Below are 18,061 nucleotides of genomic sequence, written 5' to 3' on the forward strand. Positions count from 1 at the left end.
CTTTGTATGTCTCTTGTTAATTCCAATGATGTTACTCTCTCTTCAATATCTTTTCTGGCCTTTGATTCCTCTACTAGAGCTTGCGAAATATTTTGTATTTTTTTCTTAATTTCCTGCATTTCTCTCTGATGTGCTTCCTCTATTTTATGCACCATCTGTTCTATGTCTATTTTAGTTGGTAGAGCTTGTAGCATAGCTTTTAACTCCTCGCTGCACTCCAAGCTCTGTGTATAATTACAAGATATTTCATTCTCCCTTTGTCTCGTCTCCGGACTTTCCAGATAATTCTCCGAGGTAGGAGAAGTATTCATAGAGCTCGGCACATCCCCTGACTCTGGGCTTGTTAAGGCACTGTTTCCACATCTTGCCATTTTTACTTCCCTTGGCGTTTTATGATTATTAGCAAAATATTTATCTATTTCTCCTTCTGGTTTATTTATCTTGACTTTTATCGTGTTTTTCTTTCCTTTCCTTTTTTTAGTTAATGTCATGCTTTCCTTTTTAGTTCAATAACCAGTTCTCTCCCAGTTTCCAATAATTCCTCTAGTAGACTTTATTTCAATAACACCAAGAGGTAAACAGGTATCCAGCACAGAGGGGATGTAGTTCCTTTTTCTTCCACTTTACCTGCTATGGATATCACAGTCTATGGCCATCCCACAAGCAATGGAAATAGGTAGATATAGATAGGAAAAAAAAAAAGGTATTATCTCACCCACGTTCGAAGCTGTCCTCTTTCGGTAGGTATACAGTCCTTTTTCTCTGGTGGAAACCCTTCACATTAAGGAGCTTTAAAATAATATAATGACCTGCAATAGGTATCTTGTGCTTGTTCGGGCCGGCTTTTCCAACCGGGTATCCCACCTCCTTTTCTCTACAGTGCGGGAGCTCAAGAGGTTGATGTCCTATTTCCTCCTTCTACTCTCCTTGTCATCTCCACACCGTTACCCCGGCGTGCTCCAGCAACAAGGAGCTTGGCGGCGGAGACACCCAGCGGGAGGTCCGGGACACGGTCCCCTACCCGGTCAGGCCGCCCATGCTCCGAACGGCGGGATCTAGCCGGGTTCCACCTCTTTCTCCACTCACGGAACAGCTGCTCCTCTCTCCTCTCCCGAGGCACGAGCTGCTCAGATGTAGGCGGTTGGATCACAGCCAAGTTCCGGCTCTCTAGCTCCGCTGTTTTAGGGCGTCCTCGCGGCGTCTCTGTCAGCTCCGGCGGGAGAGGTGTTCAGCGAGGAGATACACAGCCCACACTCACATCCTCACTTCCGGGCACGCCCCCCTCTAGTTGAATTTCAAGCTACCTTACATTTTTCAACATTTGCCATGTAGATGCCCATCCCATTATTTTGTTCAGGTCATCCTGTAAGATTACCATACCCTGCATAGAAGTTATTGCCCTGCTTAATTTAGTATTATCCGCAAATACGGAGATTGAGCTGTTTATTCCATTCTCTATGTCATTTTTGAATAAATTAAATAGGATTGGTCCCAGGACCGATCCTTGGGGGACCCCACTTTCCACACCAGACCATTCCGAGTACTCCCCATTTATCACCACCCTTTTGACTCGACCCTGCTGCCAGCTTTTAATCCAGGTATTACTCTATGGTCCATACCTACGTACCTTAGTTTGTACAGTAGGCTTTTGTGGGGAACTGTATCAAATGCCTTTGCAAAATCCAGATACACCACATTCACAGGCTTTCCTTTATCTAGATGGCAGCTCACTTCTTCATAGAGGGTTAAGGACATGAAATATGAACAAAGCATATCCCTCTATAGTGTATACTTGTCTCAATTAAGAGGACTAAGAATCATTTCTGTATGCTGCTTCATTCCCCTGCTATCAGCATGAATTACTTCTGACGAGTTTTCCTGACACCAAGAGAAAAATGATGATGGGGAGGGACCTCCAGCAGATGAACAGCCTCAGCTCTGTTGCTGTGTGCTGTGTGGAGGGGGGTGTGCCCCTTCCCTCCAATCAGCTCTCAGAGCTCTCCTCACTGAGCTCTGCAGAGTATAACTTCAGCTCTCCACCCCTTTTTTTGAACTCTCAGACAAGCTTTAAAATTCAGCACCTTAAACGGATGTAGAGAAGAGAGATCTGCCGATAGACAGGTACAACTTATGTAGAAGGATTTGTTTCATCACCGTGTATCACCTGAGACCAGTCACTGCATTGGGTATATGTAAGGGTTTACAACCACTTTAAGGTATTTTCGGTTGGTGAAGTTTAACCGCAAGCCCATTTTAATTGTTACACTCCTTTTTATATGGATTCAGGCAAGCAGGTTATGTTACAAAGAGTTTGGTTATAAAACACATACTGGGTCCTCAAAGTGGGGGGTTTTAAGGCAATCCAAACAAATTTACCGTATATACTCGAGTATAAGCTGACTTTTTCAGCATGTTTTTTTATGCTGAAAGAGCCCACCCCGGCTTATACTCGAGTCACGATCTCACTTACCTTTTCCCTGGTCAGTGCGCATGCGGCGCCTCCGCTCGGGAAAGCCCATACACGTTCGGCTAGTCCCGGGCAGACGGTGCATGCGCGGTGACGTGTTGGCGCCATTTTTAAATGTAAGGCGGAAAGGTAAGGTACCATGCCCGCAGCACTGCATCTCCTGTACCATGCCTGTACCATCTGTGCCATGCCTGTACTATCTCCTGTGCCATGACGGTTTTGGTCTTGTGGTGGTCCAGTTGGGTCCAGTAGCTGCTGAATTTCCCACCCTAGGCTTATACTCGAGTCAATACGTTTTCCCAGTTTTATTTTGTAAAATTAGGTGCCTCGGCTTATATTCGGGTCGGCTTATACTCGAGTATATACGGTATATAAAAATAGAAATTTGTTGGATGAAATGTATTGGAAAAGGACAAACCACAATCAAATGATAAAAGCTCACAAAATATACTTGTACAATGTTGATATGGATAAAAGTATTACAAATGAACTCAAATAACAAAAAAGGTATTCCGAGCTCAGCTGAAAAACAGCTAGGATGAAGTTACAGCAAGGCAAGGATTTATCTTCCCTTGCTGTAACTTCATCCTAGCTGTTTTTCAGCTGAGCTCGGGAAAGCCATTTTTGTCATTGAGTTCATCTGTAATGCATTTATCCATATCAACATTGTACAAGTATATATTGTGAGCTCTTATCCTTTAATTGTGGTTTGTCCTTTTCTAATACATTTCGTCAATAACATTTCTATTTTTATATAAATTAGTTTGAATTGCCTTAAAAATCCCCCCACTTTGAGGACCCAGTATGTGTATTATAATTTATTCAGGGATGATGACAATCATCACCTTCAGCCACCTAGTCACTATATACTTTACAAAAAGTTTGGTTTAGTGATGTTTTGAAAGTCTGAGTATGCAGGCAGCCCCTGTACGAGTTTAGCAAAGCTTTGCCATTCTCCAACCAGTTGTGCAAAGCAGAACAATGATCTAGAGGGATCCTTGATGCCTTTGTTGTTCTTAGTCCTGGTCTCTAGGTAATGTTCTCTGCATTGTGAATAAACGTATAATAAAATAGATGTGAGTCACAGTCATTTATTTTGGGAGAAACCAGACCCGAATAAATTACATAGAGAAAGATCTAAGGGGGTACATACATCCCAAGCAAAAAATTGGTATTTTAGGTGTTAACCTAAAGTCACATAAACGTGCTGTGTTTTTTTTTTTTTTTTTTTTTTATAAAACACTATAAATTTATTATACACATATTCTGTGTCATACATGAGTAAACAAACAGAAGGGAGAACAAAATCGCCCTATAATCTAAGACATACAGAACCACCAAACATATTTAAACGGATAGAAAACCACAATATGCCAACATGTTTCGTGGTATATCTTCCGCGCTTCTTCGGGGCTGTTTTGTGTCTTGTCGGTAAAGTTTTGCACAGATACCTAACACATACTTAAACAAGGAAATAACATAATAAACATTTAAAGGGAGGAAAAAAAAAAAAACCCCACTTACCAAGATGGTGGAAACAAAAAGAAACGTGATTGTCAGAAGAGGTCCAGCAAGGTGGAGACCGAAAGTATGAATATACCCATCAAATATTATCAAACCAGCTGTCCCAGATAAAGCTGAAAATACATCAAGGCTCACCAAAATATATTGCAGGCTATGCATGGGTACTTTCATACTTTCGGTCTCCCCCTTGCTGGACCACTTCTGACAATCACGTTTCTTTTTGCTTCCACCATCTTGATAAGTGTGGGGTTTTTTTTCCTCCCTTTATATGTATATTATGTTATTTCTCTGTTTATGTATGTGTTAGGTATCTGTGAAAACTATATGGACAACACAAAAAACAGCCCTGAAGAAGCAGAGAAGATATACCACGAAACATGTTGGCATATGGTGTTTTTCTATCCGTTACATATGTTTGGTTCTGTATGTCTTAGATTATAGGGTGACTTTGTTCTCACCTCATTTTAAATGTTTGTTTACTCATGTATGACACAGAATATGTGTATAATAAATGTATCGTTTTTTTTCATAAAAAATCAGCATGTTTATGTGACTTTGGGTGTGACCACTTAAAATACCTATTTTTTGCTTGGAATGTATGTACCCCTTAGGCTGGTCTTGTTCAATTTTCTTATACAGTTTTCTGTTAGATTTACCAAAAACCACATAATATGAGGTTAAAGCTAAACAACACTTTTACTTGTATCCAATTAGGCAGGCCTTTGTACAACATAGTTGAAGGTAAATTTTAAGAAAATTGTACAGAAAATTGTAAGAAACGGTATCATGTATGGTCAGCCTTAGCCCTTTCCTCCCCTTTCTCTGTGGATAAACACATATAGTATAGGGGCTGCCTGCTTGAAGGTGTTTGTGATCTCCTGTGGTTCCATAAGACCTCTTTCACACGGGCGTTCCGTATGTCCGTATATCACCCCATCCGTTTGCGGGTGATATACGGACATAATGCATGTCAATGGGATTGCGGATGTCAGCGGATGACGATCTGCTGACATCCGATTTGCGTCCTTTCAGTTCTGTTCCATTTTTTGGAACGGAACAGAACCCTATTTTTCTTCCGTTTAAAAAAACAGAAAAGGAAGCAAAATCGGATGTCAGCGGTGTCATCTGCTGACATCCGCAATCCCATAGACATACATTATGTCCGTATATCATCCGCAAACGGATGGGATGATATGCGGACATACGGACCAGATGACACAAGTGTCATCCGTGTCCGTAAAAAAAAAAGTGCCAGAATACGGTCCTCTCCGTGTGGAAAAGGCCTTAGTGCCATGAAGCACAGAAATCGTCATATATGCTTCCTGGAAGAGAGGACTTTGAATATGACAGGTATGTGAATCTGCCCCCTTTCTAGTTTCCAGTGTACAGTATGTGCATACAAGCTGAATGTAAACAGTGTACACTGGCTTGAGCTGTGATGACAGCTTTTAATGCCACACGGAAAGAATGAATGATCCCTGGGTATTATAAAGAATGTATTGTGTAAAACAGAACAGTTATCCTTTAAATGGGTTGAAAATGCCAAATGTTCAGCAATTAAACATGAGGTTTGGTTATTCAAAAATACACAACTTTTTTTTTAACTTTTCCCCATGAGATGTATTATATATTACTAGTCCTGGTTCTCCTGTCAATATAGAATATTATTATAGCTTCTGTTAGAGCAGTGGTCCCCAACTCCGGTCCTCAGGGCCCACTAACAGGCCAGATTTTAGGTATTACCTTGGGGAGATGCAGACTATAGTACTGCAATCACTGAGCATCAAATGATATCACCTGGGATGTATTTCAGTGATCTTGCAAACCTGGCCTGTTAGTGGGCCCTGAGGACCAGGGTTGAGGACCACTGTTTAGAGGAACTCTATATTGAGGAAGTAAAGCAATTGACCTCATATTCTTAAATTGTAGCTGCTGGCTTGTCCTGCTGAAACAATGATTTCAGTACTCTTTAAATCACTGACTTGGATCACATATGCAGATCATAGGCTCTGAATTGACTCTGACTTTGCGGATCTGTATGCATGCTCAAGGGCAGTGACTCAGAAAGCACTGAAGCCATGGGACCAGCATGACAGCCAGCACACGGTGTCAGCCTCTGTATTTCTCTCAGTGCTGATTCCTTTAAAAAAACATAAGATGGTCATCATCCAATCCAGCAAATTGCAGCCAATGTATGTGGAGACTCTGTGACCTTTTTAAACACTCTGTTGCTCTTCCCAACATCTCACTATTGGTGAAATTAATTTTCCACCATAGGCTTTATGCCAAATAGAGAGGCAAGGGACAACATTATTAAAACTCTGAACATCATACAGGAGGTGGCTCAGGACTCTGTGGAGGGCCTCCTGTTATCTACGGATGTAGAGAAGGCCTTCGACAGAGTGGCGTGGGACTATTTGTTTGCAACATGCAGACATGTGGGCATGGGCGAAAAGATGATGGCATGGATCATGTCACTTTACTCACATCCGGGTGCTCAAATAAAAATTAATGGCCTCCTGTCTGATACGGTGAAAATTCGGAATGGTACAAGACAAGGATGCCCACTGCCCCCCCCCCCCCCGCTTTTTATTATCTCGCTTGATCCACTAATATTCCACCATAAGTGTTTGCGATGTGCATAAATATGTATTCTCAGCTGATATTAATTTGCAGGTTTATACACAGGTCTTCTATAGCAGTCACTCAATCATATTGTCATGGTAGGACTATGGTAAAAATCTATTTTATTTTTTTCAGAAATTAACCAAACGCCACCGTGGACAGCCTCATTCTCGTCTTCTCTCATCCCTCAATATGCTCTGGCAGTTCTTCGATCCAATCTGTGGCCGGGAGCCTACACCATCTCCAGCTCCAAGTATGTTGTCCTATACTGTGACCTTCCTAAAGTTTCCAGCGTTGGCTGTCTAAGGCGTTCTTGTTGATTTCAGATGAAGCTTAAAAGATATGCTCCCATGTTGCTTGTTGCCCTAGGGTAATTAGGCATACAGGGCTGGCAGGAAGGCACCAGTGTGTGAAGGATATATATCCTTAGGGACGACATCATCCTAGGCAGTTTTGCTGAACTGGCACCTTACTGATCGGGTTTTGGGTAGCTGCACAGCAGTTTCTTCCAACAGCATTGTGTCATCCATTCAACAACCCAAATGCCTAAATATGTGTTTGTGCCTGATTGAGAGGAAACAATAGCCAATCAAAATAGAAGGGAAGGCCTTTAAGTGTGTCGAAATCCCAGATCCAGGATTTAATTTAGAGCCCAACTCCAGAAATTACACAAAATCTACCCTTGCAGTGGGGACGAGGGGGGGTGGGGGGGCGTCATGGGTTAAATTCTCATTAGGGCTAGGGGTAGTTGAAGACAATGCATTACTTACCTTAACCCCTACTCTGGTTGGCTCTACCACCGTTGTTCTCCTCTCCCTTTGGCACTCATGGCTGTTGGCGGCTCAACAGCATCATCACATACAATCAGGGCTATTAACCCGACATTGTACATGGAGGATGTAGGAGAGTGACACTGGCTGGGAGTGCCTTAGAGAGGAGGCTTCATGTGACCGCTCGCACTGCTGAGAGGACACTGCTTGAGCATGGAATAATGTGAGTATTACTCCTTTTCCTTACTCCTAATTACCCCTAGACTGAATAAGTAGTTAACCCTTGCAGTGCCGGGGGTCCTACTGCAAGGATATATATTTGTCTCATTGCTGGCATTGGGCTTAATAGATACCCCAACTGTTGTAAAAAAAAAAAAAAGAGAGAAAAAAACAGGTCTCGTAATACTCACCTCTCTAGCGCATTTCCCGAGACTCGCTGCACTGTGGTCCAGCACCATTCCTCTTACAAACAGTATGACACCCAGAATATTTGAACCCACTTCCTGTGTCCTGTGACATCATGAATTATGGGGTGTATAATAATGTCACTCCAGGCTCCCAGCAACAACTATGCAGATTGCCCTAGCCATGTTCCCTGCATCACCGAGGACCATCCAGCCCCAGAACAAATGTGAAGAAGAAACTCTGACACTGGAGCCTTCAACTCGGGCTAAAAATCCCCCCAGTGGAGAGCCAGTCAAAAAAACTCCCAAATAGAAATTAGGATTTGTTTGTTTTACCAGGCAAAAGGTGGTAGGAAGGGAAATCTATCTAAAGGCCGAACAGTTAGAGTAATAAAAACTGCATTGTGCTTACATTTTTTTCCTGCTCAGATCATACAAAAAATTGGTGTTGCACTTTAAATACTGTAATATTTCACTGTCCATTTAGAATTGAAATCCTATTGCTTAAAGCTGAATTCCAGGAAAAAAATATTTTATATATAAATACAGGTACTTCCATACTTTTGAAGAAATGGTTGATGTTCTTGTACATTGTCCTTTTTCCATTGAAAACTCCAGCATACTTTATTGCATGAAAGGCCCTCCATCCCCCTTATAATCTTTTCACAAGGCTGCTGGCTGATATTGTATGCCCTTTTTACCCCCAGCCACCAGTCTTGTACATTCCCCTGTGTAGTCCATTGTAAAGAAAGTAAGTCACTGCAGTGGGCAGACCCGGGAGTCCCAGACTGCCCAGTCTGATCCACCCGCTGTTCTGCATAGTTAGTGCTGGGCCGGGAGACTACTGGTCTGTCCCACCTCCTTTGACCTCAATGACAAACCAGGAGTCTCGGTCTGTGCCTGCAGGTTACAAAAATATCATGACATCCATTCCCGATACTGTTGGGATAATTTATAGTGTCACATCCCCAAAATGTGAAAGTAGGAGAAGAGTGTGCAGCGTTGTGAGTGGGCAGTGTCCTAGGAGTATGATCTGCCGCGCACACACCCATGGTCCCGCCCACTCAGGACTCTAAACCCTAGGACATGATGGGAGTTGTAGTCTTAGTGAGCAGCAATAAACACCAACAGGAAATTATGTCACTGCTTCTGAGATCCCTCCTACTACAGCCTGAGGATTGAAGAAGAAACTGGCAAGAAATGACATAATTGATTCTTTATTTTTTTTTTAAACAGTGAGTTTTATACAAAATGTTCACTTGTAAGAAAAGTCACATAAGCGGATTTGCTGAAGTAGCCACATATGGCTATTGCACAGATTTTAACACTATCCCGGAGTTCTTCTTTAAATGTTACATTGGTTGAAGAAATTCGCTAGTCCATCTAGTTCAACCAATAAAAAAAAAACACACACACAAATAAAAAACCTTGATATACACTTTCCTATACCCCAGGGACGTGCAGTCAGGGGAGGCTAAACTCACCTGCCATGAACATAAAAAAAAAATTGAGGTTCGAGGGGAGTAGATCAGCGACCTGGGGTCACAGAGACCCCAAATTTGTTTCAGTACTACCCCACCACTGGTTAAAATTTGGGGCTCCTAGGACCTATGGTTCCGGTGATACGGGGCTCTTTGCGCAGCTTGTCAAAAGCTACAGACAGTGCAGCCAGTTTAAATACAAGCTGATGGACGCTGTTTGCAGCAGACTGAGAGGATGAGCTCACAGTGCCTCTGATTTCTTGTCAAAGGCACTGAGCTTAATGGACAGCTTGGAGCCTTGGACCAATGGTAAAGCACCATTGGTCCAAGCTGTCCAATAAGAATGCTGCAGTGGAGGCTCTCCTCTCACTGCAGTGTCATAGAAGGGGGTATGTGTCTAAAAGACAAATGCTCCCTTCCAGCCCAGCCCTATTAACTACAAGGAAAAAACATGGGTATACCCGTAATCCCATGTTTTTCTCACACAGTTAAGAGGGAAAATCTGCTGCTGCTGAAAAGGTACTTTTTTAATCAAGCAAAATAATATATTATTATGCTATATGTTATAACATAAAAATGTATTATTTATCTGTTTACTGTGAAATTGCTGGTTTAAAGTTATAACTTCAAACTTCAGCAATTTGCCTGTTAAGCCACCTGCTTGAGTACAGTTTGTGAAAATATAGTAAATTACCTTAAAAACAATATATAATAATTATTTGTATATGACTTACTTATGGTAATTAACCACTTGCCACCCAGGCCAATTCTGAAACTTCTCCCCTACATGTAAAAATCTTTTTTTTGCTAAACAAATTATTCATAACCCCCCAAAAATAAATATATATATTTTTTGCAGACACCCTAGGGAATAAAATAGTGGTGGTTGCAACTTTTCATGTCACACAGTATTTACGAAACAACTTTTCAAACTGGATTGGAAAAAAAATGTTTCTTAAATTAAAAAAACAATAAAGTAAGCCCAATTTCTCTGTATACTGTAATGTGAAAGATGATGTTACGCCGAGTAAATAGATACGTAACATGTCACGCTTTAAAACTTGTGGAATGGCGGCAAATTTTGGTACTTAAAAAATCTCCATAGGCGACGCTTTAAATTTTTTTACAGATTACCAGTTTAGAGTTACAGAGGAGGTCTAGTGCTAGAATTATTTCTCTCGCTCTAAAGTTTGCGGCGATACCTCACATGTTTGGTTTGAACGCCGTTTACATATGCTAAAACAAGTCCTTATGCTAGTTAAATTACCGTATATACTCGAGTATAAGCCAAGTTTTTCAGCACATTTTTTTGTGCTGAAAACGTCCCCCTCGGCTTATACTCGAGTCAAGAAAAAAAAAAAATCCCTGGACGCTCCGACGTGCTTAAGCTTTAAAAATGGCGTCGCCCGTCGCATACATGTCATTGCGCACGCGCCGCCGCCGCTCGGGAGAGGCCGGGAATAGCCGAAAGTATATGAGCGGTGCGTACGCAATGACGTGTCGGCGCCGGGCGGTGCCATTTTTAAAATGAAGGCGCCTCTGGAACAGGTAAGTGAAACAGCTGCACTACCTGCCATTATGCAGGGCTGCAGGCATACTACAAGGTCCACCTGTACCATGCCCACAGCACTGCATCTCCTGTAGTATGCCCACAACCCCGGATCCTCTTGTACCATGCCAGTCACCCTGCATTCTTCTGTACCATGCCAGTACCCTGCATTCTCCTGTACCATGCCAGTCACCCTGCATTCTCCTGTACCATGCCAGTCACCCTGCATTCTCCTGTACCATGCCAGTACCCTGCATTCTCCTGTACCATGCCAGTACCCTGCATTCTCCTGTACCATGCCAGCCACCCTGCATTCTCCTGCACCATGCCAGTCACCCTGCATTCTCCTGTACCATGCCAATCACCCTGCATTCTCCTGTACTATGCCAGTACCCTGCATTCTCCTGTACCATGCCAGTACCCTGCATTCTCCTGTACCATGCCAGTACCCTGCATTCTCCTGTACCATGCCAGTACCCTGCATTCTCCTGTACCATGCCAGTCACCTTCATTCTTCTGTACCATGCCAGTACCCTGCATTCTCCTGTACCATGCCAGTCACCCTGCATTCTCCTGTACCATGCCAGTACCCTGCATTCTCCTGTACCATGCCAGTACCCTGCATTCTCCTGTACCATGCCAGCCACCCTGCATTCTCCTGCACCATGCCAGTCACCCTGCATTCTCCTGTACCATGCCAGTCACCCTGCATTCTCCTGTACTATGCCAGTACCCTGCATTCTCCTGTACCATGCCAGTACCCTGCATTCTCCTGTACCATGCCCGCCGCCCTGCATTCTCCTGTACCATGCCCGCCGCCCTGCATTCTCCTGTACCATGCCCGCCGCCCTGCATTCTCACCCTAGGCTTATACTCGAGTCAATCGTTTTCTCCATCTTTTTGTGGTAAAAGTAGGGGCCTTGGCTTATACTCGGGTCGGCTTATACTCGAGTATATACGGTAGTAAATTATGAGAACTAATGAAGGTACTATATACTGTATAATCTATTTAATCAGAGAATGGTTTAGGTTCAATTCTTTTATTATATATATTATATATGGCACTTTCATTAGTTCTCATAGTGTATTACTTTCTTTCACACATACGGTCCGTTCAGTTCATCAGTTCAGTCACGTCAAAATGTATCAGTTTTCCAATCCGTTTTTCATCCATTTTTCATCCGTTTTTCATCCATTTTTCGTCAGTTGTTATCTGTTTTTCGTCCGTTTTCATCCGTTGTCATCCATTTTTCATCCGTTGTCATCCATTTTTCATCCGTTGTCATCCATTTTTCGTCCGATCTGTTTTTTTGACGGATGAAAAATAGGGCATTCATCCGTTCAAAAAAACGGTCATTGACGGAAGCGGATGAAAACGGATATTAACTGATGATCATCCGGTGTCATCCGTTTTTACATAGAGATACATTGATGTCCATTTTTCATCCGTCAATGGATGGATGAAAAATGGAAAAACGGACAGCATGTGTGAAAGGGTCCTAAGGATTTGTCTTAATAAAATCAGGACAGTTCGTAGCTATATAGAGCACAGTGTAATTTTTTTTTTCCTGCATTCTGTAACAGCCCTTTACTTGACCAGTGAAATCTCAAAAAAAGATCTTAAAGGGATAGCGTTTGTAAATATTTTTGTTTAATAAGTATAACTAGTAGAACTGCAATCGCCTACATAATGAGAATCGAATATGTAACTTGTGAATATGTAACCTGTGTGTATCTGGCTCTGATACTGCCCAGTGCCTCTCCAGCCCCTGACCTCACCGCATGACCCTGCTATATCCACAGTTTATCCAAGGGAAGGGAAAAAAAAACCTTAATAAAGCCTGGTACAATTTGCCCCTGTGGGGGGGAAAAATTCCTTCCTGATCCAGCAAGAGGCAATTAGATATTCCCTGGATAGACTACACCCCTAGCGTTTTAGTTATACGCATCCAGTTATATTTTGTGCATTTAGGAATGCATCCAGCTCTTTTTTCAAACAATCTACTGAGCTGATCAGAGCTAGTTCTTGAGGGATATACAGTAGAATAGGAAAATTCCGTGATGTGGATAATGTAAGGGCTGCTGCCTCCCTCTGAATATAACCAAAGTTATATGGGATATCTCAAAAAAAATGTAAGGGTCATTGGCGCTGCCAAGGGAGAGGGGACACGGGATGTGTGCAAATATCAAGGTGTGCAGCACATATGAGAATGCGATAATGATAGAAAATAAATATAATGTGTCCTAGTGCATAAATACCATAAATGCAACCAAATACATACAAAATATATACAATAAAAATAAAGTGAATGGGTATACATACTTCTATAAAAATAAATATAAAAGTGTGAATTGAAGTAACTAAGACACTTCAATATACCTCACAGCACTGAGTTACTTTAATTCACACTTTTATATTTATTTTTATAGAAGTATGTATACCCATTCACTTTATTTTTATTGTATATATTTTGTATGTATTTGGCTGCATTTATGGTATTTATGCACTAGGACACTTTATTTATAGTTCTTGAGGGAGTCTATTCCACATTTTCACAGCTCCTACTGTGAAGAAGCCTTTCCGTATTGGTTAATGTTAGTAATCTGTGCTTCTCAGGAAATTTGAAAACATCTACATTGGCTGGGGGGTGAAATACAGCCCTGAAGGATACAGCCCCCCTGCTCCTCCTCCACCCCAGGCAGAGTACCCCAGTGGACCTGAGATCACAGAGGCCGTGGACCCCACTGTAGAGGAGGAACAAGCTCTGAAGGCTGCACAGGAAGAGGCTGCAGCAGCTGCTGAGGAGGCAGAGGAAGAAGAAGAAGAGGAGGAGGAGGAAGATGATTAATAAAATACGTTGGTTTATGCTTTTTTCAATTATACAGTATATTTAATAAAACTTAGTTTTACTTTTTATGTTTGTTTGGCTGAACATTTACCTATTGATACGTGAGGTTGTTTTATTGTATTCAGTGTAAATTAAGTGAAGCAATGAAGTTCTTCAAGTCCTTCTTTCAGCAGCTCCACTTCCCCTGCTAGAGCTTCTGCTCTGTTCTTACATCCAAAAATTACAAGGATGGAATGGTAGCTCCACTGCAACAAAGCATTGTTACTTTCCCTAGAGTCAAGCTTTAATTTTGAGAATAAACTGCTCCACAGTACCTGCAGCTTCAGAGGTTGGCGAAGGCATTTAAAGAATACCTGTAAATACTTGAATGTCCAAAGCCTGGTGACAGGTTTACTTTTGTTGGATAATTGGCTCATGTGTAGCATCTTAAAGAGGATTGGATATTTGGCCCATGTGTAGCATCTTAAATCACTGACCCGGAAAACATTAGGCCATGAAAGTTCAGGTTCTCTGTTAATCGTGTCATTATATTTTGACCGTGTTCACCATGGAAATAAACACCTTTGAAGGTCAGCATGCTGCTGCTGCACATTAAATACATACAGTATATGCATCTGTGGAAATCTTGAGAAAATTCCAGAAGTTCCATAATAGACTTCTGTTTTTAATATGTGTGCACTTTTATTATCAGAACTCATGACTAGGATGAGAATACATTTCCTGCTTGTGCACAAAAATATCAGCATGATTCAACAACACAGGATTTGTTCTACATTGGCAAGGATGTTCCGTTTTATAAATGATACTTATTGTCCATCTAAGTTTCCCTGGGCTAGATTCCTGTCGTTGTCAAAAATGTGGTGAGAACAGCTGGCTTCTCATTAAAATGTATCTACAGCAGATTAGCATGAAAGCCTATTGAGAATTAACATGGAATCTGTGACCATGTCTGTGAAGATTCTCTTTTACCCAAATAATTTGATGTATCTAGTAGTAGTTAGTCACAATTAGCTGAACTTGTTCTGTAATGTTGACAGGGCATTTTTGTTAGCGAAGGGGTGCGGGACCTCACCCAACCCTCCCAACTTCCCTGAAGGACATCAATGTGGCGCACTGTGCTCACCACATAATAGGGCGGGTGTAGCCAAATTGCACTAATAGTGGGCGGGTTAACCTCTTTACCCCAACATCCACAGTTCATTTCTGCATCTCCATCCACAGCTCACCTCTATACCTCCCATTCACAACTCACCTCTGCATTTCTGTCCACAAATCACCTGTGCATCCTTGTCCATAACCCACCTCTGTACCCCCATCTGAAACTCACCTCGGCACCCCCTTGTCTACAAATCACCTCTGCACCTCCCATCTATAATTAACCTTTCCAGCCCTCGTCTGCAACGCAATTCTGAATCCCCAGTCGGCAACCTACCTCTGCAACCCCCCCCCCTCCTCCATAGCACACTTACCCCCTTTCAACAGCTCTGCTCTGGAACCCTAGCCACGCTAACCCCTATCAACAGTTCACCTCTGCACCCTTCTTTCACAGCTTTAACCTGCAACCCCCCCCCCCCCCTCCTCCAGCTTATATCTGCAACCGCCCTTCTCCATCCCCCACCTGCTAAGCTTTTTAGCCCTCTTTCATATCCCATTTCTGCACCCCTCCTCAACTCTGACCTCTGCACCATCCTCCAATTCCCTCCCTCCATCCAGCCATGCTTACCTCTGCAAAAAGCACCTCTCAGCAGCCAGCACAGCTCTAGTCCCTTCTGTGGCTTCTTTTACCCACAGAGTGGCTTGCTCACTTGTGGCTTCACATCTGCCTATTGGTCATCAGCGGCAGCAGGATCTTAAGTCAGCAAGGCAGAGGAGAAATCACCTCTCAAGGTGAGCCGAGGAGATCCCACAGCAGGTAACACTACAGGCTTGCCCAGATTCACCAGCGTGACAAACAAGGAAACTTGGAAAAGGCAGCCGCACACCGCAACAATATACAAATAAAACTTATTTTTGTAATGCAGACAGATGCATTCATAGGAATGAACGGAAGGTTAACATGTTTCACACATCTTGTGCTTAGTCATAACTACATATGACTAAGCACAGGATGTGTGAAACATGTTATCCTTCAATTCATTCCTGTCTGCATAACAATAAAGACGTTTTATTGGTATCCTGTTGCAGTGTGCGGCTGATGTTTCCAAGTTTCCATGTTTGTCGTGGGATCATCAGTCAGGGTCCTCTGGGCACCAGGCTGCAGCTCATTGCACAATGCCATCCACCTTCCCATGAACACAATGCACCTGGTCAGCTGTCCCTCCTGTATTTCTCCCTTGTTGAGTGCAGGGGCAAGGGGATTCTGTGGGAGACACACTGTCACTTGTAATCACAGAAGTCAGGCTATTGTGTTTACAAGTACGTAACAATAGATGGTGTTGAGCACAGGGCCAGTGCCAGAGGCAGCGGAATGAAGTTCTCCCATGTACCGGCTGAAAAACAAAAAAGCCCTGAATGTTGAAGAAGTTTGGTAGCCACTTCTTCAGTTCAAATGAGTGTTAGGAATATTCCCCATAATTTATATCCAGACAGGTAGCACAGACATCTTAATCCAATTACCATGAAATGTGTAGATGTTATCGTCCAAGATCAGGATGGGAGCTGTGTAAATTGTGGAGAAACCCTGTCCCAGTTATCTACTAGAACAGGGTTTCCCAATTTGTACACCACCTATTCTGTTCTTGGACAATAACATCTGTGTTTCCATGGTGATTTGATTAACGCTTTTGTAAAGTCCATTATTTTTTCTTTAACCACTTTATCCCCGGAGGATTTGGCTGCTCAATGACCAGGCCCTATTTTGCGATTCGGCTTTTTGCAGCTAGAGGAGGTAAACATACATGTTAACTTATATTATCATCTTATAATATTAACAGTGCATTGGGCTGAACATTAAAGATAACCTGAATCATGGAAGCTGAGCCCCACCCCAAAAAAGGCAGCAGTGGGCAAATGACTAGTCACCAATATTGCCTGCAGGCTTCTCCCAGGTGATCTTATCCCCATTACTGACTTACTATGCTTTGTTACACACTATGTCCCTGTATAGAAGCAGGTATTTTCCTGCATTTTATATTCCAGGGGATATGATAGCAATTTATAAATATCTCAATGGTGATCTCGGCATAGAAAAACAGCTATTCAGTGGAAGGGATTGCATGAGGACTCAAGGGCATACAATGCGATTAGAGGAGAAGCGTTTTAACCTCAGGCAACGTGGGGGGTTCTTTACTGTTAGGGCTACAAGATTGTGGAATTCTCTACCACAAGAGGTGGTTTCTGCGGGAAGTATGGTGGCTTTTAAAAGACTCTTAGACTTACATCTCAAGGATCAGAACATTCAGGGGTATGTGAGATGATTACAGCCACACACACATACACAGGTTGAGCTGGATGGACTATTGTCTTTATTCAACCTCACCTACTATGTAACTATGTAAAGGAATAGGGATTTGCTTCCCCAACTCAGACATGTCCCTCTGATGACTGAAGGGGAAATATTCAAGAAGCAACAAGAAAGTAAAGGCGGCCATAGACGGTTCGAAACTCGGCCAGTTCAGCAAAGAGCGGCCGAGAATCAAACCATGTATGGACAGTCTGAGTGTGTACCCAAGTTGATCAATCGATCAACTTGGGTACAACCAGCCTGTCAGATTTGACATGCAATTCTTGCTAACGGCTATTATAAATTCCCCCGCTGGGAGAACACAATGGCTTCGCAAGAGTGATTCCACTATCAGCCCTGACTGGGTTGATGGGGGATTCGAGTGATTTTCTTTCCTGCAACCACGGAAAGAAAATCGATCCATCTTTGGCCGTCTTAAGGTCCTTCTTTGTTTTGATGCACCTGGAAAGTACTAAGCTGATTTAAACTAAAAGGTTCAATTATGCTATAAGGGCATTAGTCAAATGAAAACCAAGATATTGTTTTGAAATCCGGAACTGGTAAAATCTTTCAATACAACCAATCAGAACTTTTGTGGGGCCATCACATTCAATTTGACCGGTATGATATTGAACACCTTATGTTTTTATGTACTTGGAATGTATTTAGCAGATTTAAATTGAAGGTTCCGTTGTGCTTTAATTTCCCTGGAAATGCCGGAGACTTTTACCATGCAAGAAGTGACAGTTCTAGCTAGCGGAGAATTACATTTTTAAAGCACAGAGCTCTGTTTATATTTTTTAACTTTATTAGAAGTTAAAGTGTGACATTTATTTCATTTCTATGAAGCTGCGGTGCTTAGAAATGCAGGGAGAAACAGCTGCAGGTGAGCTGCGTGTGGGATAGAAAAATGCAGACATATTGCAGATTTCTTCACTGCACTGCAGCTC

The 18,061-nt window shown here is 42.4% G+C and overlaps 1 protein-coding gene across 1 annotated transcript in view; it reads left to right on the top strand.

Moving 5' to 3' along the window:
• The window catches only part of LOC309559729 (radial spoke head protein 6 homolog A-like), a 32,106-nt gene extending 18,371 nt beyond the window's left edge, over nucleotides 1–13,735 (top strand). The window contains exons 6-7 of the mRNA XM_082263151.1: nucleotides 6,752–6,869; nucleotides 13,438–13,735. Coding sequence (XP_082119277.1) covers nucleotides 6,752–6,869; nucleotides 13,438–13,669 — 350 coding nt within the window. The 3' untranslated portion in view covers nucleotides 13,670–13,735. The remainder of the gene's footprint in view (nucleotides 1–6,751; nucleotides 6,870–13,437) is intronic.
• Nucleotides 13,736–18,061: the final 4,326 nt, after the last annotated feature.

This window comes from Pelophylax lessonae (assembly GCF_965119305.1).
Source record: "Pelophylax lessonae genome assembly, chromosome: 7".
In the NCBI taxonomy this organism is placed as follows: domain Eukaryota; kingdom Metazoa; phylum Chordata; class Amphibia; order Anura; family Ranidae; genus Pelophylax; species Pelophylax lessonae.